Below are 21,143 nucleotides of genomic sequence, written 5' to 3'. Positions count from 1 at the left end.
AATGTTAATGTCCAAGAAAAATATCAATTAAAAAGAAAACCTAAATGTTATAAGAATACTGGAAAATGGTAAGATGTAATTGACATAACCAAAAGAGATCTAAAAGTATATAATTTTTTTGTGGAAGAACTAGCATCTTGTTTAATATTTAATAGAATGCTCTTACTAAAACTTAACAAAATATGGTTCTGCTCCCTATTTAAATGGAAAGATAACAAGACTGAATGCAAAAACGATACAGTGGTACCTCTACTTAAGAACGCCTCTACGAAAGAACTTTTCTAGATAAGAACCGGGTGTTCAAGATTTTTTTGGCTCTACTTAAGAACCATTTTCTACTTAAGAACCCGAGCCCAGAAAATTTTTCCAGAAATTAGAGAGCAGCACAAAGGCCCGGCCAGTTTCCTGCCATTCTCCCTTTAATCCTGGCAATCTCGGGCTTTTCTGGGCTGCCAGAGGAGCCTTTTGGTGGCGCCTATGGAGGCTTTGTCAGTCTAGAGCGAACAAAGCATTTTCCTTTCTCTGCCAGCGCCCAGACAAAGGAAAGTGCTCCGTTCACTCTGGACTGCCCAGAGAGAAGGGAGCATTTCTTTTCCTTTCACTGGGTGCTGCCTCAGAGTCCCTCTTTTTTAAAAAAAAAGCCTTAAAGTTTTGGATTTATTTTTTATTCCCCTCCCCTCACCTTCTTCCTTCAGCAGTGACTTCCTCCTCCTCTTCCTCCTCCTCCTCCTCCCACCCAAATTCCGAGCTTTTATTTCTTTCCTAATGGGTTTGCATGCATTATTTACTTTTACATTGAAGGGTTTTTTTTAAAAAAGGGACTCTGAGGCAGCACCCATTCCTATGGGAAAAATTGCTTCTACTTAAGAACGTTTCTACTGAAGAACCTGGTCACATAATGAATTAAGTTCTTAAGTGAGATACCACTGTAGTGGGATTAAGTTGTTAACTGTCTTTAGGAAGGTGTTTGGCAGAATTCGGATTAAAATGAGGCAAAATTGAAACAAATCTGGGAAGTTCAAGGGAGATTTATGTTGGGCTGCATGTTTAATTCTGCAGTCATTGAGAAAATGTATTGCACATTTCCTGACGATGATATAAGTGAATAGGTTTGAACCGTGAAATAGTTGGAAATGAACACTGATGAATGCAATGAGAAGAGGAGACGATGGACATGAAGCTTACATGAAAGTAATCTTAGCAAATGATCCAACACTGACCAGGGAGTAAGTAAGGATATGTGATATCCAACTGGCTGCATTTATAAATAAATGTAAAAGATGGGTTATTATTATTATTATTATTTATTAGATTTGTATGCCGCCCTTCTCCGAAAACTCGGGGCAGTTGCAGTCAGGGAAGGGCTCCTCGTCGCCAGCGCTGACGGTGTGATCCCGGTGAGTGGCGCATGCGCGATATGGCTTTGGTGCATGCACAGGAAGTGAAATCTCACGTCAGGATGCTCAGACGAGTGAGATTTTGCCGATTCCATGCATGCGCGAAAGCAAAAAGAGCCAAAAACCGTTGAAATCATGCGAGCATCCTCACGTGAGATTCCATTTCCTGCACATGCACAAAAGCTGATTCTCGCCTGGGCATGCACATGCAGACGTCAGGGATGCAGAGATGCATGCGCACCTCTGTTTTTCCATCTGTCATTGGGCAGGCATTTGTTTTTCTTTGGCCACACGATCGCTAGCTGCAAGAGCTTTAATTGCTTTTAATCACTGGGCATTTAACTCATAGCCCTATTAACTGCCCTCTGTTACCTAATCTTCAGTATGTGCTACAGACCATGTCTATAAACTCCTTCTTCTTTTGCTTGTACAGTGGTACCTCATGATACGAACTTAATTGGTTCCAGGAGGAGGTTCGTAAGGTGAAAAGTTCGTAAGATGAAACAATGTTTCCCATAGGAATCAATGTAAAAGCAAATAATGCGTGCAAATCCTTCAGGAAAATCCCAAACTTTAGAAGGGAGGCGAACAGAAGGCAGGGAGGAGCAGCTAGAGGGGGCGGGTGGAAGAAGCAAGGCTAGGCTAAAGGGTGAGTGGGAAGGAAGAAAGGCAAGGGGGGCGCCCCTCCCTTTTCTTTCTTCAAAAGACACCATTTCAGTTCCTTTGCAAGCACGTTGTTCTCTGCAAAAATTTTCCTCCCCCAAGCTGCCCCTCCCTTTTCTTTCTTCAAAAAAGGGGAAAAAAAGAAACCCCTTCATCCCAGCAGCAGCTGTTTGGGTTCGTAAGGTGAAAATAGTTTGGAAGAAGAGGCAAAAAAATCTTAAACACCGGGTTCGTATCTTGAAAAGTTCATTAGAAGAGGCGTTTGTAAGATGAGGTACCACTGTATTTGCGTAAACCAGAGCTCGGCAAATTTAAATGGTGACACATGAGCAGTGCTGGAAACTTGATTTCTGCAGAAGAGCTGCACTCAAGGGGCCAAAGAGCCGTGTGTGGCTCATGAGCCGCCGCTTGCTGACCCATGGTGTAGGGCAATGATGGCTAACTTTTTCTAGTTGTCAGGACATTTCCCCTTAGTTCTAGTCTGTTCTTTCCACTATGTGAGAGTCTTATTTTTTTTTAAAGTTGCTGGACTTTCTTTTAAGAAAGTCTTTTAACAGCCGTGGTGGCACAGTGGTTAGAATACAGTACTGCAAGCTACTTCTGCTGATTGTCTGCAATTTGGCAGTTTGAATCTCAACAGGCTCAAGATTGGCTCAGTCTTCCATCCTTCCGAGATTGGTAAAATGAGGATCCAGATTGTTGGGGGCAATAGGGGAAAACTGCTTAGAGAGGGCTGTAAAGCACTAAGGAATGGTATATAAGTCTAAGTGCTATTGCTAAAGCTGCAGCAGCAAATGAACACAGCTACAAGGATCAGACAAATAATTCCATGGGCATAGAGCGGGTTCGCACATCAAGGAGACTGTTCCTTTCAAATGTTCAGTGATGCTGCTTGTAAGTCTTTCCAGGTTTTCACGGATCCAGCCAGATCAAGCTATGAAGGAATGCCACAGTTGCTGCCTCAAACATTGGATGTTAAATGTTGCTTTATGAAACACTCGTCAGAATCATTCCCACCAGAAGCTGTAAGAAGACTATAAAGCTCTGAAAGTGATATACTATGCTATGTCAAAATACTAAGAATTCTTTTCAGGAACATTATCAATTTAAAAGCAAATTCCATCTAAATTCGCACATGAAACTTCCATTAAATGCAATGAAAGATGTGAAAACCTGTGAACTCTATTCTAAATCACCCTATTGGAGATGAAACAATCAAGGAAGACAAAAACGGCAAGAACAGATTACCAGACAGCAGATGGCATACTAAGTGCAATTAGTTTCACTTAAATTGAGATCTTTTCTTTATTTTTCCAGGCAAAAGATTTTATTTAAAACAATGGAATTACCTTATAGAAGACTTCAGCTGCAGTTCTTTGCAACAAACTCAAAATAAATTCCAGTGAATCACAGTGACACTCAGTCTATGGGATTATTTATTTATTTATTGGATTTGTATGCCGCCTCTCTCTGTAGACTCGCAAATAGCAATGAGTTCTATCTATAAAATGCACATTTATTCTAAATTTCATTTATTTCAGTTAAATTACAGTGATCCCCCGATTATCGCGAGGGTTCCGTTCCAAGACCCCTCGCGATAATCGATTTTTCGGGATGTAGTGGTGCGGAAGTAAAAACACCATCTGCGCATGCGCGCCCCTTTTTCCATGGCTGCGCATGCGCAGATGGTGTTTTTACTTCCGCACCTGGGAAGACCCAGCAGCTGAGGAGCCGCCTGCCTGCCCGCTTGTCCGCCGCTTTTCCGCTTGTCCGCCGCTTGTCCGCTTTTCCGCCCGCCGCTTTTCCGCCCGCTGCTTGGCCGCCGCTTGTCCGGCTGCCGCTTGTCCGGCCGCCGCTCTGGGAGTTGAAGACCCAGGGAAGGTTCCTTCGGCCGCCCACCAGCTGATCTGCTCGGCAGCGCAGTAGCAGCAAGGAGCCGAAGATGGGGTTTCCCCGTTGCCCATGCAAAGGGGAAACCCCATCTTCGGCTCCTCGCTGCTACTGCGCTGCCGAGCAGATCAGCTGGTGGGCGGCCGAAGGAACCTTCCCTGGGTGCCGCCCGCCGCTCGAGAGCAAGAGGGGGAGAGATAGAGAAAGAGAGAGAAGGAAAAAAGAGATGAGAGAGGGAGGAAGAGAGTGTGAGAGAGGAAGAAGCAAGATAGAGAAAGAGAGAGAGAAAGAAAGATGAGAAAGGAAGGGAGTGACGTCATCGGGTGGAAAAATCGCGATATAGCGTTTCGCAAAGATCGAGATCGCGAAACTCGGGGGATTACTGTAAATATATATATATTTATATTTTATCGCTGTGTTCGCCCTGTGTTCGCCCTAGAACAAGGACAGAAGCACCAGCCTGAAGATGACGAGTGGGACCTCGTCGAAACGCCACCAGAAATTTCCAAATCCTACATGGGAAGAAACCCGAATATACCAAGACCGTCAAACCTGTACCCGTGAAACTCTACGAAAACAAATATATATATATATTTGTTGGTGGCTGGCTGTGGTTTGATGGCTCAGCATTTGCCTGCTGTGTAGAAACTTCCTGGTGAGTCAGTGGGGTAGCACCTGGGGTCGTTGATTTAACTGAGGTATGCTGATTAGTTCATGATTGTGGATTAGGCATGATATCCTGAGTAGTTGGAGCTTGCAGGCTACTTGGTTGTTTTGCAATGTGTGTTCTGAGTCTGGTTTCAGTTTCTATGGCTGGGATATGTTTGTTAATGAGGGATGGTTTCCAGATGTCTGGTAGGCGGGAGGTATCATCCCGCTCGTTCATATTTTGGGGATGTTTTTCTATATTGCAAAACAACTAAGTAGCCTGGTAGCCATCAAGATAGAAAAACATCCCCAAAATATGAACATGTAATATTTTGCATGTCTATGCAACGTTTCGATATCGAGCAGGGTTGATGCAGCAGGTAGAGTGCTGTGCTGCAGGCCACTGAAGCTGACTGTAGATCTGTAGGTCAGCGGTTCAAATCTCATCACCGGCTCAAGGTTGACTCAGCCTTCTATCCTTCCAAGGTGGGTAAAATGAGGATCCTGATTGTGGGGGCAATATGCTGGCTCTAATAAAAAGTGCTATTGCTAATATGTTGTAAGTCTAAGGAGAAGGGCAGCATAAAAAATCTAATAAAATAAATAAATACATATACTGGAGATAAATTTCTTGTGTGTTGAATCACACTTGGCCAAATAAATTCAATTCAATATAGTTGAATTGATATATAGTTGTACATTCTTCATCTGCATTAATGTAGAATAGCAGTCCGTACACCAATACAATATCGGTTATGATTATTACATCAATAATAACAGATTTAGCATCAGGTTTTAGGCTTTCATACATAACTTCAGTGAACTTTTTGACTTCAGCACTGTGCCTTCTCCTTGGTGGCTGTAAGATGGGATATCAATTGCTCCAAAATCTATGGCTAGATCTGCTTTCTAATTATTCACATTGCTCTTAGTGTACTTATACTATCTCACACCTCAAATGCCTTGTGGGAGACTTAAACACATGCCACCCATAGCCACCCACATTCTAAAACTAGTTAGTTCTAGCCATCATCTTTAATTAGCAGAAAGGTGAACAGAAGATCTGCCTGATATGGTCATCCCCGGGTACTTATCATTTGTCACTTAGACTCATATACTGCTTCACTGTGCCCTCTCCAAGCAGTTTACAGAGTCAGCCTATTGCCCCCAACAATGTGGGTCCTCATTTTACCAACCTTAAAATGATGAAAAGCTGAGTCAATCTTGAGTCAGTGAGGATCGAACTGCCGAACTGCTGGCAGCTGACAGTCAGCAGAATTAGCCAGCAATACTGCATATTAACCACTGCGCCACCAGATTCTTAATATTACATACAGTAGTACCTCTAGATACGAGCTGCTCCATATTTATTTATTTATTTATTTATTTATTTATTTATTTATTTATTTATTTATTTATTCAATTTTTATGCCGCCCTTCTCCTTAGACTCAGGGCGGCTTACAACATGTTAGCAATAGCACTTTTGAACAGAGCCAGCACATTGCCCCCACAATCCGGGTCCTCATTTTACCCACCTCGGAAGGTGTTGTGATTCCGTCTGAGGCTCCTCAGGGAACGGCTGAACCTCTGCCGGCTCCCTGCTCAGAGGGGGAGGATGAGGAACAGGAGGAGGAGGAGGAGGCCCAGGCAGAAGGGGAGGAGGAATATCAGGCCGAGGGAGAGGGAGAACAGCCAGAATCCCCCGGGGTGGAGCTCTCCCCAGCAAGCAGCCTGGAGTCCTTAGATGAAAATGCTCAAGCCATCATCGATCACAGGCAGAGAAGAGCAGCAAAACGAAGGGGACAATTAGCCAGGTACTTCCAGTCCTAAATAGGTAACAGCTGGGTTTGGGTGTGGTTCTCCCCAGAAAGGCTGAAAAGGCAGACCCACCCTTCCTGTATTGTGGAGTATTATCTTTGGGAGTCCTGGGACCTGGCTGTGATCTTTGGCGTCTCTGATTCTGGCTTGTGGCCTTGAAGGCTGAAACCTTGGGGAAAAAGGCGTGGGGGCTTATTCTCTACAGTGGTGTGTGTGCCAGCAAGAAGTCTGCTGTATTGTCTGGCCGTCAGGACTTTACTGTGAAGCCTCATAGCCTGCCTGTTGGGAAGAACAGGTTTTTCTCTGTGTTTATTTTTCAAACTATAAAGTGCTTTTGCTTTTACCAGCGTGTCTGGCTGCTTTTTCCAGTTGGTGTTGAAGTCTGGGGGCACCCAGACAGAACAGAAGGATGGAAGGCTGAGTCAACCTTGAGCCGGTGATGAGATTTGAACCGCTGACCTTCAGATCTACAGTCAGCTTCAGTGGCCTGCAGTACTGCACTCTACCTGCTGCGCCACCCCGGCTCATATGCAAGTATTCCAAGTTATGAGCTGCGACGCGAGCGAAATTTCTGTTCGACACCCGAGCTCAAATTCGGGATACGAGCCGAGCTTCCACTAGGTGGCGCAAGAATCCTTGCTTGTGGTTATCTTGGCGCGAAAAACAAAGTCTAAAGGCATTCGTTCGAGATGCGAGTTGATCGACTTACGAGCTCGGGTCTGGAACGAATTAAACTTGTAGCTACTTCCTAGATACTTCCCTTTTAAATTTTAAATGTCGAGGGAAATTTTACTTATAAAATTATTTATTTTAAAAAATTATATGGCCACTCAACTCGCACGCCGGTGAGTGTGAGTAGCTAAGAATACTGGTAGCACTGATACTCATGGCCTTTCAGAGATTTTATTTAGAAGAGCATATTAAACATGTGATGTATTAACTGCTATCTTCTGCTATTTATTTTTTCATGCAAATTAACTTTCTAGTCAACACACTAGCTAGCTATTTCAGAACCTGTAATCTCAATAGATCTGTCATGTACCAGTTTGGGAAGAGATCTATTCCCATTAACGGCATGACCTTCATTCTTTGTCTATGATCTTTCGGGTCTTTTGTCATCCTTAAACAGGTAATTTCCTTTCTGCTAATCCGTACCTCCCTCCTATTCCTTTTGATTCAAATTACTTTCATTTCTCCAGTGCTATATATACAGCATGTATCCCCCACTCAATAGTTCTTAAAACCCATTTTCACCACAGGTTCCTATTATTTACATAGACAACTACTGGTATATGTCAAAAACATTCCATTAATGGCATTGGGTTGCTTTCAGCAAAGACATTTATAAAAAGAACATTAAAATGTAACAGAGATGAAATAGAAACATTACAAGAGAAATATTAAAAGGAAAAATATGAGTTTGAGTTCCTTTCTAAACTGTAATGAGGTGAAGGCTTGGTTCAACTCTAGTGATATACATTCCACAAAGTGGGCCCTATGCCATCTTAACAGCTTGCTCAGTTAATGGTTGATGTCAAATATAACTCAGGCAGTATAGTCAAAATAGGGTCCTATCACTGATCAAAGAATTAAGAGATTAGAAGATTAGGCAATCTTGTAAGATTATATTTAGTTAATTATTTGCTAAACATGTGGAAAGTGTTACTAGAATGCAAGCAATATAAAAATACATTTTGAGAAACTATATTTCAAAATGTTTCAGCACTAGCAGCAGACACTGTTTTGCCTTGGATATGACTGTGCCAGGGCTGTTTCCACCAGGTAAGCCATTTATCAGGTAAGTAATAAAGAACCCACCAAAGTGACCAGCATCAGTCACTGTGGATTGCTATACTATATCAGGGTGCAAATCTGTTCTTAAAAGGAGACTATTATCTCATTCGTGTATTTTGAATCACTTTTTTTGTCTGTGAATCATTTATCAAGTTTTAGATATTTAGATATCATTAGATTGTTCCAGATAGATATGATGTTTGTACATAAAACGCATTACAAGCTTATAGATACAGTAAGAGTTTAGTTTGTAGATATATGTGAGTCAAATTCTTTGCAGCAAACACATATTTCCCACCACTCAACATCATGCCATATTCTTCCTGACTTGATTATTTTTAGTATATCAATCTTTTATTTATTTTTATTTATTTATTTTGTCCAATACACAATGAGGGTTTTAGTGGGTATATATCTACCGTATTTTTCGCTCTATAAGACGCACCTGCTGATAAGACGCACCTAGATTTTAGAGGAGGAAAATAGAAAAAAAATATTTTGAGCCAAAAAGGGGAGAGGAAGAGAGGAAGGAGTGAAAGAAGGGAGTGAGGGAGGAAAGAAGGGAGGAAGGAAAAGGAAAGCAAGAAATGGAGGGAGGAAAGGAAGGAAGGAAGGAAGGAAAGAAAGAAAGAAAGAAAGAAAGAAAGAGGGAAGGAACAGGAACAGAGGAAGGAAGCAAGGAAACTTATGAAAGGGGAGAGTAAGAGAGGAAGGACTGAAGGGAGGGAGGGAGGGAAGAAGGTAGGAAGGAGAAAGAAAAGAAGAAATAGAGGAAGGGAAGGTAAAAGAGAGAAAGAAAAAGAGCAAGAAAGAAAGCAAGAAAGAGAGAAAGAAAATGAAAGAGAAATAAAAATAGAGAGGGGGAATGAAAGAAATGGAAGGAGGGAAGGAAGGAGAGAAAGCAAGAGAAAGAAAGAAAGCAAGAGAAAGAAAAAAGAATGAAAGAGCAAGAGAGCAAGAGAGAAAAAGAAAGAAAGAAAGAAAGAAAGAAAGGCAACTTCAAAGAAAGGCTCACTGAGCATCTCTCACTCTCTCTCTTTCTATCCCTCTTTCTTTCTTTCTCTTCCTTTCTCTCTCTCCTCTTCCTTTATCTCCTCTCTCTCCCTCCCTCTCTTTCTCTCCCCCCTCTCTCCCCCTTTCCCTCTCTCTTTCTCTCTCTCCCTCTCTTGCTATCTCTCCCCCTCTCCCTCTCTCTTTCTCTCCCCCCTTTCCCTCTCTCTTTCTCTCTCTCCCTCTCTTGCTAGCTCTCCCCCCTCTCCCACTCTCTTTCTCCCTCTCCCTCTCTCTCCCCCTCTCTCTTTCTCTCTCTCCCCCCCCTTTCTCTCCCTCTCTCTTTCTCACTATCTTGCTGTCTGTTGCTCTCACTCACTCTCTTCTCCGTTCTTCTTAGCGGTGACGCGCGCACGCCCTGCCCGCCTCACCTTTGCCGAGAGCTCTCAGCAAGGGGGTTGTAGGAGAGGCGGGGCCGGCGGCAAAGGTGATATTCAATGTCGGGGGCGCACGGGCAGTTGCAGGCGCTCCCTATCTCCCTGCTAGCCCACTCGGAATATTCAAAATAAGAAAAACCTTCGCCGGCAAAGGCTTTTCTTATTTTGAATATTCCGAGTGGGCTAGCAGGGAGATAGGGAACGCGCCAACCGCCCGTGCGCCCCCGACATTGAATATCGCCTTCGCTGGCCTCCGCTGACAAAAGCCTTTGCCGGCATTTCCTCTCGGCGCAGCGGCGGGCGGAGAGAAGGAAGGGGGGGCAGCGGCGTCCCTCCTGGCCTTGGCGGGCCGCCCGACCCTCCCCACCTCCTGCAAACGCGGCGGGCGGCGGGGGGAGAGCGAGGAGCCGGTTCCGGCGGGCGTGGGGCTTGGCTGGCTGGCTGGCGTGGGGAGCGCCGCTGGTGGTGAGGAGGGAGACCCTCCTCCGGGAGGGAGGGGGCCAGGCAGCAGCTAGCCAGCCAGCCGGCGGGATGGCGCTTCGGAGTTCGCAGCCTCCCCCCCCACCCTGCCTGCATCTTCGCTCCATAAGACGAGGCTGATTTTTCTTCCTACTTTGGGAGGAAAAAAACTGCGTCTTATGGAGCGAAAAATACGGTATATACACATAGTAAAATACATGATGAAGGTTATAGAGGAGATACTCATAGTAAAATATATCTAAGAAATAATAGAAAAGAAGATATAGTAATAGAACATATCAATGAAAGAGTAGAAGAAGAGATATAGGAATAGAAGAAAGGTATAGGAGATACAGGAGAGCAATAGGACAGGGGACGGAAGGCACTCTAGTGCACTTGTACTGGCCCCTTACTGACCTCTTAGGAATCTGGATAGGTCAACTGTAGATAATCTAAGGGTAGTGTTGGGGGTTTGGGGATGACACTATGGAGTCCGGTAATGAGTTCCACGCTTCGACAACTCGGTTACTGAAGTCATATTTTTTACAGTCAAGTTTGGAGCGGTTAATATTAAGTTTAAATCTGTTGTGTGCTCTTGTGTTGTTGTGGTTGAAGCTGAAGTAGTCGCCGACAGGCAGGACGTTGCAGCATATGATCTTGTGGGAAATACTTAGATCTTGTTTAAGGCGTCTTAGTTCTAAACTTTCTAGGCCCAGGATTGAAAGTGTAATCTCATAAGGTATTCTATTTTGAGTGGAGGAGTGAAGGGCTCTTCTGGTGAAGTATCTTTGGACATTTTCAAGGGTGTTAATGTCTGAGATACAATCTTTAGTTGTAGGGATAGATAAAAACTGTATTAGCTCTACTGCAATAATTATTCATGTGGTAGAAATTTTGTCAATTACAATAAGAAAAAATAATTGTAATTATTCAAGATGGCATTTAGATACATCATTATTAAAATAACCATTTTTATAAAATGATGAAGAGAAACATTAAGGCACTTCTCAGTACATTAAAAAACAACCTAACAATAATTATACAAGGCTTTATATCTGTTATACAGGAACCCAAATCCCTTTCTATACTTAGTACTGAATGTATACTAAACTGCATAAAGCCAAGAATTCATAATGAGTAGAAGGATCTAGTCAATTATTGGCTTCTTGATTGAAACAACAAAAGATGTTATTTCAATTATCAAGGATGTTCAGGATAAAGTATTCAATGATTATGATTTAATAAATCACCAATATTTTGATTTTTTAACATTACACTTCATGTACTAGCAACTAAAATGATTATTTTTATACAATATTTCCCAATGTGGCATAAACATATGAATGTGAACTTGAAATTCAAATCCAGAATTGGAATATAAATATATACAAATATAAAGAATGAAGAATTTTTAAGGCATGGGATTAGGAAAACATGTTTTATGATAAAAAGATAATGCAATCCCGAATTTACAATCCTGAATTTATAATGCGTATCAAGCTGAGCATCAAAGTAATATTATTTCACTTGCTCAAAATGCTGTGTTTAAACACCACATTGCTTTCTATGCATTATAGACATTTTCTTGTATCTTTTTAACCATTTTTATTCTTTTAAAGTCTTCCTTCTTTCCTTAAAGCAAGAAAAGTGTTTTTTAAAATTGCAGTATAAGTATATAAATAAGAAGGTATTATACCCACCTTCGGATCACTTAAGAACTCCTATCATAATAAAACACAACTTAAATATCACAGAAAGCATTCCAGAAGAATGCATCTCATCACTACATTGAAAAATACAGTAAAGTATAGCTAGAACTGGGGCTATTAAAAATTGTGACCTCCATCCTACTTGGTAAAGGAACTTTTGCAAAAATTCAAAAATTGCGCTTCTAGGCTAGGGGTCTGCAACCTTAAACATTTGGATCCAATTCCCCACAGAAAAGAAAACACCATGAGCTAATGATTTAACATCCCGTGTGATTGGGTGGGCATGGCCAACTCAACATCACTCATTCACTCACATCTGGTCAAATGACAGTCAGCGAAGCAGTGGAAGTGATGTGCCGGTGCCTGGAGGCTGTTGGGGTCTGGATGGGTGTCAACAAACTCAAATTCAACCCAGACAAGACAGAGTGGCCGTGGGTCTTGCTTCCCAAGGACAATCCCATCTGTCCATCCATTACCCTGGGGGGAGAATCATTGACCCCCTCAGAGAGGGTTCGCAACTTGGGCGTCCTCCTCAATCCACAGCTCACATTAGAGAAACATCTTTCAGCTGTGGCGAGGGGGGCGTTCGCCCAAGTTCGCCTGGTGCACCAGTTGCGACCCTATTTGGACCGGGAGTCATTGCTCACAGTCACTCATGCCCTCATCACCTCGAGGCTCGACTACTGTAACGCTCTCTACATGGGGGTACCTTTGAAAAGTGTTCGGAAACTTCAGATCGTTCAGAATGCAGCTGCGAGAGCAATCATGGTCTTTCCCAAATATGCCCATGTTACACCCACACTCTGCAGTCTGCATTGGTTGCCGATCAGTTTCCGGTCACAATTCAAAGTGTTGGTTATGACCTATAAAGCCCTTCATGGCACCAGACCAGATTATATCAGGGACCGCCTTCTGCTGCACGAATCTCAGCGACCAGTTAGGTCCCACAGAGTGGGTCTTCTCCGGGTCCCGTCAACTAAACAATGCTGCTTGGCGAGACCCAGGGGAAGAGCCTTCTCTGTGGCGGCCTCGGCCCTCTGGAACCAACTACCCCCAGAGATTAGAATTGCCCCCACCCTCCTTGCCTTTCGTAAGCTACTTAAAACCCACCTCTGCCGCCAGACATGGGGGAATTAAGATTCCCTTTCCCCCTAGGCCTTTACAATTTTATGCATGGTATGTTTGTATGTATGTTTGGTTTTTTATATAATGGGTTTTTAATCGTTTTTAGTATTGGATTATTATTGTACTTTGTTTTATGATTGCTGTTAACCACCCCGAGTCTTCGGAGAGGGGCGGCATATAAATCCAATAAATAAAATAAATAAATAATAAATAAATGACCCACCCCCAACCACGCCTACCCAGCCAGTCATTAGGATAGAGAACTGGTGGTTAAATTATTTGCCACGTCTGGCCTCGCCTCAACCCTCCCCTCTCAGCCACTTCTTGTCAAACCTGGCCTCGGGTGATGTTCACCTCTCTCTCTCTTTCTCAAATGGTGGGTGATTACTTCCAGACTTTGTTGGTGCTGGACATGCCTCAGTCACTTGGCGTGATCTGCTCTCCTCCCCAAGACCTGTCCCATGCTGCAGCCAATGGCATTGCTGTTACCAGGGGCAAGTGAGACAGAATCACACTATGACTCCACTTCTTAATGAGCTCTAGGAGGAGGAGGGGGACCCCAACTCACCTGTTGTGAAGGACACTAAATTTCACTGTCCTGTGCAAGGCATTGCAAGAGCAGAAAGCAAGCCATGGAGGTGGCAACAACAGTAGTAGCATTGGCCATTGCAGGTTGCCGGCCCCCTAGGGTTATGGTTAGGGTTAAGGTTAGCGTTATGCTCCGTTTAGGGTATTTCTATAAGATGTGCAGGAAACTGGACAAGCATTTGTGTCACTTCTCTGTCATTTAATGTTTGGCACCATCTGGTAAAAGACTCACATGGGACACTGCAAATAAATCAGCCCGGGATACAACATTTTTGTTTTCATATATAAACGTGATATTCCTGTGTCTTGGATTATATTTTCTCTGACAAAGTTTTGATGCTAATCATCACCAAGCGAATGGGCCTCTCCAAAGTCTCTAAAATTTTTTTAACTTCAATAAACTTCAATAAGCTTTGTTATCCAAAAGTTAACAAATAAAATAAATTGTTTACAAATAGGATGGATTCTGACCTGTCTGACAAGTTCCAGATAGCAAATGTTTATCTTCTTAACAATAAAAGGCCAGTCTATAAAAGCCTCACAGTCAGGTTTCATAGCTAGTCTATTCAAACAGTTCAATCCAACTAATACAACTTCCTTAATATATATTCAGGTCTCTGAACAACTGAACTGGTTAAACTTATAGAATGCCTTAAAAAATAAGCAAACAAGCAAAGGAGCAGTGGATCATTTTTGCAAGTATCTATTCATAAAGAGTTACACCTATAAAATAAACATTTCACATATCTAAACACCCTACTTGGTATTTCAAACAGGTTAATTGGTAGTGGGTAGTAACATAGTTAAAATATAAATGTTCTTTGTAAAAAAAATGGATAAAACAGCCCCAGATACGATTAGAAAACATTTCTGTATGCTCAGGTGGGATTATAATTTCTTCCTTCATTATCTTTTATATCACTCCATGCTATTCCAAAGACCACTTAGATTTGCAGGATCTGGTTCTGGATTGTAGTATGAATCAGAAAACTTTGATTTATGTATTGAATTAAACCCTAGGATCTCAGGCTCTACTTACATATTTTATATTTCTAGCTGTATTTACAGTGCATTCAGAAAGTATTCAGACCCTCTTCCCTTTTGTCAATTTTGTTATGCTGCAGCCTGATTCTACAGTTGTTGAAATTCATTTCTCCCCTCATTAATCTACATTCAGTACCCTATGATGACAAAGAGAAAATGGAATGTTAGAAATGTCTGTAAATTTATTAAAAAGAAAAAATAAATTAAGCATCGCATTGGCATAAATATTCAGACCTTTTGCAAGAACACTTGCAATTTAGCACAAGTGCCTCCCATTTCTCTTGATCGTTGTGGATATGTTTCTACACCTTGATTGGAGTCAACCTGTGGTAAATTAAATTAATTGGACATGATTTGAAAAGGCGCACACCTCTGTAGAGCAGGCCTCACAGCTGACTAGGCATACTGTAGCAGAGCAAAAGCCACAAGGTCAAAGCTTGTCACGTCATATCTCAAAAGATTCGAGGATATAATTCACGGGTGTCAAACTCACATCATCACATTGTTGTCACGTGACGTATTGTGAGACGTTTTTCCCTTCGTGCAGTTGTGGTGGCTATGGCCTGCACCTTACGTATCTGGCCTGTGACCAGCCAGTTTGACACCCATGCTCTAATGGCTGTTAAAGGTCCCTTAAGTACTGAGTAAAGGGTTTGAAGCCAGGTTTTCTTTCTTTCTTTTTAATATTTACAGACATTTCTAAAATTCCATTTTCGCTCTGTCATTATGAGGTACTGAGTGTAGAATAATGAGGAAAAAAATGAATTTCAAGAAGTGTGGAATCAGGCTGCAGCATAAGAAAATTGAAGTGAATGTGGTCTGAATACTTTCTGAATGCACTGTATCTACATTCATAAGGGAAAAGGCTAGCTTATTATGCATTTCACTTTTCAATGGACAGGAATGGAAAAAGAGAACATATTGAAATGACTATACAGTAGTATCCCTAGATACGAGCATAATTCGTTCCATAAGGGAGCTTGTATCTCGAGGCAACTCGTCTCTGGAACAAGTTGTTTTCCCCCTCCAAGATAACCAAAAGCAAGGATTCTTGCGCCACCTAGTGGACGCTTGGCTCGTATCCCGAATTTGAGCTCAGAACTAGAACAGAAATGTCTCTCCCCTCGTGGCTCGTATCTTCAAATACTCGCATGTAGAGCAGCTCGTATCTAGAGGTACTACTGTATTTAAATATGATTTACCACAATTACGTGTCAGGGTGCAGTGAAGGCAAGATAAGTTCAAACTTGCAAGCAACAGAAATGTTTTTAAAACTTGGGAGTTGCATTTACCTTGTACTGAGACTGGCAACTTTTGTCCCCGGAGGGGATTCCAATCCTTCTCCTGGCTTTGAAGATTTTTCTCTGTTCATTTGCTGCAGTATTGAGTTCAGTTCACTAATAACATTTGCCTTTGGGCCTGAGAGAGCTGGGCTTTTAATTTCTGTGACATCACCCCAGAGCTTAGAGGTCCTTTGCTGTATAACTGTAGCCATACTGGGCTGTGCGCTGATTGGAGGAGGAGGCGGGGCTGGAGGAGGAATAACAAAACTATCCACAGTTTCTTCAATGAGCGTGTCTTTATAAAGTGCATTGCTTTTGTGGATTATGGGCTTCATTTTTGGCTTAGGAGGTACTGGGGGTTTGTCCACCAGAAATGTTTGCCCATCTGCATAGACTGTACAAGTATCCAAGTTCTCACCACCTTCAGAGGACAAGGTAGAGATGCTGGACACAGTTGAGATAGTGCTGGTTGTCTCTAGTTGATGGTCACTACTACTTCGACTGTCCACCTCTTCAATCCCAGAGTCAGGTACATTATCAAAGTTTTCAGGGGGTGGCAAAAATGAGGGAGGCAAACAGTTTGAAAGACCCCCTGATTTCTTCCCGTCTAATGAATCTGAGGACTGGATAGGGTGAAATGAAGCAGGCGGAGTGCCATTTTTTCTCTGTTTGACCAAGTCTGCTAGGGCTGAGACAGAGGCTGGGACTGAGTTGTCATCAGGAATATCAAAACTGTTAGCAAATTCTAAAGGAGGGGGTAATGGCTCAGTAAAGATAAAGTCTTCATCAAGATCAACCGAAGCTAAAGGGGGAGGAGGAATACGAAATGGCAAAATGATTGGATCATCGATGGAGCTAACAGCTACAATTGTTTTGCAGGATGGGGACGGTGGCGGAAGCCGGCCAGGGTCATCCAATCCACTTTCTTCTTCTTCTGCCTCTTCCTGCATCTCCAACGGAGACTTTTCAACAATCACCTCCATCTCAGCACTTTTCTCTTCTTTTTCAGGGTTATCGCTGGCTTGTGCTGTATCCACCGTATGAACCATGAGCAGACCGGCCGACTTTTGTTGCGAGGTATCCACAATATTTATTAGCATGTTCTTTTTCTCTTCAGACCTCCTTTCTTTTGCTGCATCCGTCTCATATTTATTCTCCGTCTCCTGGCGCCTTAGTGGGCCACGTGTATTTTGCCTAGCAATGGTAGCTGTTGCTGGGAATGGAGCTTCAGCGCTGGGCTTCATCTTTGTATCGATGTAAAGGGGTTTGTTAAGATCTGCTTTGCTGGAGTCTCCTTTCCCTGGAATTGGCTGGCTTTGCTCTTTCATGGCTCTATCCCGCGCAGAGAGGGCAAGGGCTAAAGGGGAATTGGGGTCCAGTATTTTCCCTGTCAGGGGATGAACATAATTATCTAAACCAGTATTTGGGGTTGTCAATGCACTGTTTTCAGAGCTCTCTGTGGTTTGGACTGAAGAGTTTGGTGTCCTTGTGTCGTTTTGGTTATTTGATTCGCTGCCGTTGAAAATATTTTCAGTCTCTCTAGGTGCTGGGATAGGAGATGGCGATGCAAGCTGCCTGAAGCCCTCTTCATTACCAAAGAGCCCCTCATCACTAAACTTAGACTGTCTCGTACGTGGAGTTGGAGGGGTTAATCCAACATCCTCATCTCCCAAATCTGTGGAAAGGAAAGCTGGAGAATTGCGCCTGGCTTCTAATCTTTTCTCCCTGTCTCTCACTGCTCCAGCAATGGCAGCGGCAAAGGGGCTACTGCCCGTCGAGTTGTCTTCAGGTCGCAGCTGTCCTGGTTGCTCTGAAGACTGGGGGTCAATTTCCATGCTGCTTCCTTGACTGCTTTTCCCACTGCTGCTGGTAGATGGCTCTTTTACAATAATGGTTGGAATAGGAATGGAGCAAGTTTTTTCTGGACTGTCCTCAACATTAGACTGTTTCACTAGCATTCCCTTCCGCCGGGCTGGTTTGGCTGGAACATACATCACTTTGCTGGCTATTCTTCCAACTTCTGAGTAAGGGTTCTCTGGCATCTGACCTCTCTTGTTTCTGAAGTTGGCCTGAGTTGCGGCATTTCTGCTGTATAAGTCCTCAGAATCTAGAGAATAACGGTCTGATTCTCTCCGATAATACAGGCCTTTGTCTCTGATCCCCATGTTTTCAGACCGACCTGAAATAGCTATCTTTGAACCTGGATTCTGATTAAAAGCAGGCTTAATTGTGCCATACATTCTAGATACTGGAGATTTGGGAGAGTTGTAAAGAGAAGGAGGTGGTGGTGATGGGGGTAAAGACTGTGGTGGAGGGGGAATGTCTTCCGAAGTATCTGGCATTGATAGACTTCTAGTAAATTTGAGCATGGGAGGAGCCAAAAATTGCCTCTCTTCTTCTGTTACCCCTTAAAAAAAAGATACAGTGTTTAAATTGTCATTTCTTTTCAATCCAACATAACCACATATAAAATAAATGTAATATTATTTATACTGTGCAACATACAGTTTTATGTCTATTACAGTGATCCCCCGATTATCGCGAGGGTTCTGTTCCAAGACCCCTCGCGATAATCGTAAACTCACGATGTAGCGGCACGGAAGTAAAAACACCATCTGTGCATGCACGTCCTGTTTTCCATGGCCGCACATGCGCAGATGGTGGAGTTTGCGTGTGGGCGGCGGGGAAGACCCCTTCGGCCGCCCAACAGCTGATCTGCTCCGCAGCGCGGCAGCAGCGAGGAGCCGAAGATGGGGTTTCCCCATTGCCCAGGCAACGGGGAAACCCCAAGATCGCTTGCCACTTGCCCGTTCGCCCGCCTGCCCGGCTCCTCGCTTGCAGCGCCACAGCAGCGAGGAGCCGAAGATGGGGTTTCCCCATCGCTGGAGAGCAAGAGGGGGAGAGATAGAGAAAGAGAGAGAAGGAAAGAAAGAGATGAGAGAGGGAGGAAGAGAGTGTGAGAGAGGAAGAAGCAAGATAGAGAAAGAGAGAGAGAAAGAAAGATGAGAAAGGAAGGGAGTGACGTCATCGGGTGGAAAAATCGCGATATAGCGATTCGCAATGATTGGGATCGCGAAACTCGGGGGATCACTGTATAGTATTTCCCTATATTAAAATTTGATTCATGGACTGTTCATTTATCTTTTGTGTATTGAACTTTCTAATTCCTGCAGACAGTTGTTCTTTCTCTAAAGCATGCATAAAAAGAGATCATGCAAAATTAAAATGAACCACTTAAAAAACCCATGTATTTATGCACTGCGGCCATTAAGGAACAGGTTGCTATGCATGAAAGAAAAGAAAACAATTCATAATGGATGACAAGAAACATAATTTAGGGGAACTGTGAAATGTTTATCCAAATATTATAAGGACTGATGCATTAAGGCTGCTAAATGTTGAATGAGATTCTAAATTTCATACTGGAAACTTAGAAGTTAAGTATTAATCAGAAAAAGAGGTTGCATAGGATGTTGAATAACATTTTCCAGCAGAAGACCCAAAACTAGTCCTTTCATTGTATTAACTAAAGTTCTAATCATCACAATCCATTATGACAAATAAATTCCAATCTCTTTTTGTATGTAAATAAATGTAAACCGGAGCTAAGGAAAAAATCGAAACTTATTGCAAATAATTTAACCCCCTAAATGATAGTGGGGTTTTATTGGTGTTGGGCATGTTTTCCTTTAAGATTTTTTTTTTTTGGTAATAAAATTTAATAAAAAAATATTTTTTTAAAAACAATCCATTATGACATTAAAAAAAATATTAGTTCCAGCCAGTGAAGGGCTACCAAAAGTTTTACTATCACATTGTGGTCGTGGCTTATGCAGGACGCCCTGCATTTTCTTTCAGCATCTTTCAGTGCAAATTGGGTGCTCTGGGGTGGAGCTCCATTTTCGCTACCCCACTGCGTTCCTCCCTGTCCAGGCAGTAATAATAATAATAATAATAATAATTTATTAGATTTGTATGCCGCCCCTCTCCGAAGACTCAGGGCGGCTCACAACAATAACAAAAACAATATAATAGTAATACAAATCTAATATTTTAAAAAGTGTATATAAAACCCCAACAATTAAAACTATACAACAGATGCATACCAAACATAAAATATAAAAGCCTGGGGGAGGCTTTTATATTTTATGTAGCCCACCCCTGGTTGCAACTAATAATGAGTCTGGGTCAGAGATGGACTGCTACCGGAACGGTCAGGTGCTATACTCCGGTAGCAATTTCCAGGATGTGCATGCAGCTGCGCCTCCCTGACATGAGGCCTCATGCCGCCGTGTGAGATTTGGTTTCTGTGCATGCACAAGCAAAATTTCACGTTAAGACGCTTGCGCAAATGAGATTTCCACAATTTTCACCAATTTTTGGCTTCTGTGTATGCGCGGAAGCAAAAATATTGGTGAAAATTGCTGAAATCTCACTTGTGTGTACATCCTCGCACAAGACTTCACTGGCTGCTCATGCACAAAAGTCAAATCTAACGCCGACGGATGCGCGCACACCCACAACAGCTTCAAAGGGCACACCGGTAGCACCGAAGACGCCACTCTTTTGCTAGTCTGGGTTAGACAAACCTCATAATAAATTGATATTCTCATGTAATAGCAATTTATTTTTTAAAAAGTTAGTATTCCTTACTGAAGTGAATATAATATCTTACCTATTGATTTTTGTCTTCTTACTGTACCTCGTGGAACACCCAGGAATGGGCCTTGAGGACCTCCAGGTACTGTTGGTGGCATCACAGCAATCCCTTGTCTTTCATACATGGACTAGGGAAAAAAGGTTAAAAGATTTAATATTTAAATTGTGCTTTGACATTTAGCATTTATTTTACATGAAACCATCTATATTGCTTTGCTTTGTTGAGTCCATCTTCTCCCCATCCTGCTAACTTATAACATGAGTGAGGGGCTGAATTTTCCCCAATGGTTAGATCAGTGATGGCGAACCTATGTCGCGGGTCCACAGGTGGCATGCGGCACCATATCTGCTGGCACGCGAGTCATTGCCCTAGCTCAGCTCCAATGTGTGTGCTGGCCAGCTGATTTTTGGCTTGCACAGAGGATCTGGGAGGACGTTTTTGGCTCATAGAGAACCTCTGGGGGGGGGGAGGGCATTTTCACCCTTCCCTGGTTCCGGGGAAGCCTTTGGAGCCTGAGGAGGGTGAAACATGAGTCTAATGGACCCATCAGAAGTTGGGAAACAGGCCGTTTCCGGCCTCCGGAGGGGTTGGGGAAAGCTATTTTTCACCCTCACCAGGCACTGAATTATGGGTGGGC

The 21,143-nt window shown here is 42.9% G+C and overlaps 1 protein-coding gene across 5 annotated transcripts in view; it reads right to left on the bottom strand.

Annotated features, from left to right (window-relative positions):
• The window catches only part of SHANK2 (SH3 and multiple ankyrin repeat domains 2), a 460,235-nt gene that overhangs the window by 7,430 nt on the left and 431,662 nt on the right, over positions 1 to 21,143 (bottom strand). For all 5 annotated transcript variants that reach the window (XM_070761430.1, XM_070761447.1, XM_070761457.1 and 2 more), the window contains 2 exons: positions 20,522 to 20,633; positions 15,856 to 18,253 (listed from right to left, as the gene is read on the bottom strand). In XM_070761430.1, coding sequence (XP_070617531.1) covers positions 15,856 to 18,253; positions 20,522 to 20,633 — 2,510 coding nt within the window. The remainder of the gene's footprint in view (positions 1 to 15,855; positions 18,254 to 20,521; positions 20,634 to 21,143) is intronic.

Source organism: Erythrolamprus reginae, chromosome 1 (genome assembly GCF_031021105.1).
Source record: "Erythrolamprus reginae isolate rEryReg1 chromosome 1, rEryReg1.hap1, whole genome shotgun sequence".
In the NCBI taxonomy this organism is placed as follows: domain Eukaryota; kingdom Metazoa; phylum Chordata; class Lepidosauria; order Squamata; family Dipsadidae; genus Erythrolamprus; species Erythrolamprus reginae.
The sequence above is the reverse complement of the archived record's forward strand: the minus strand, read 5'-3'. Positions and strand labels throughout refer to the sequence as shown.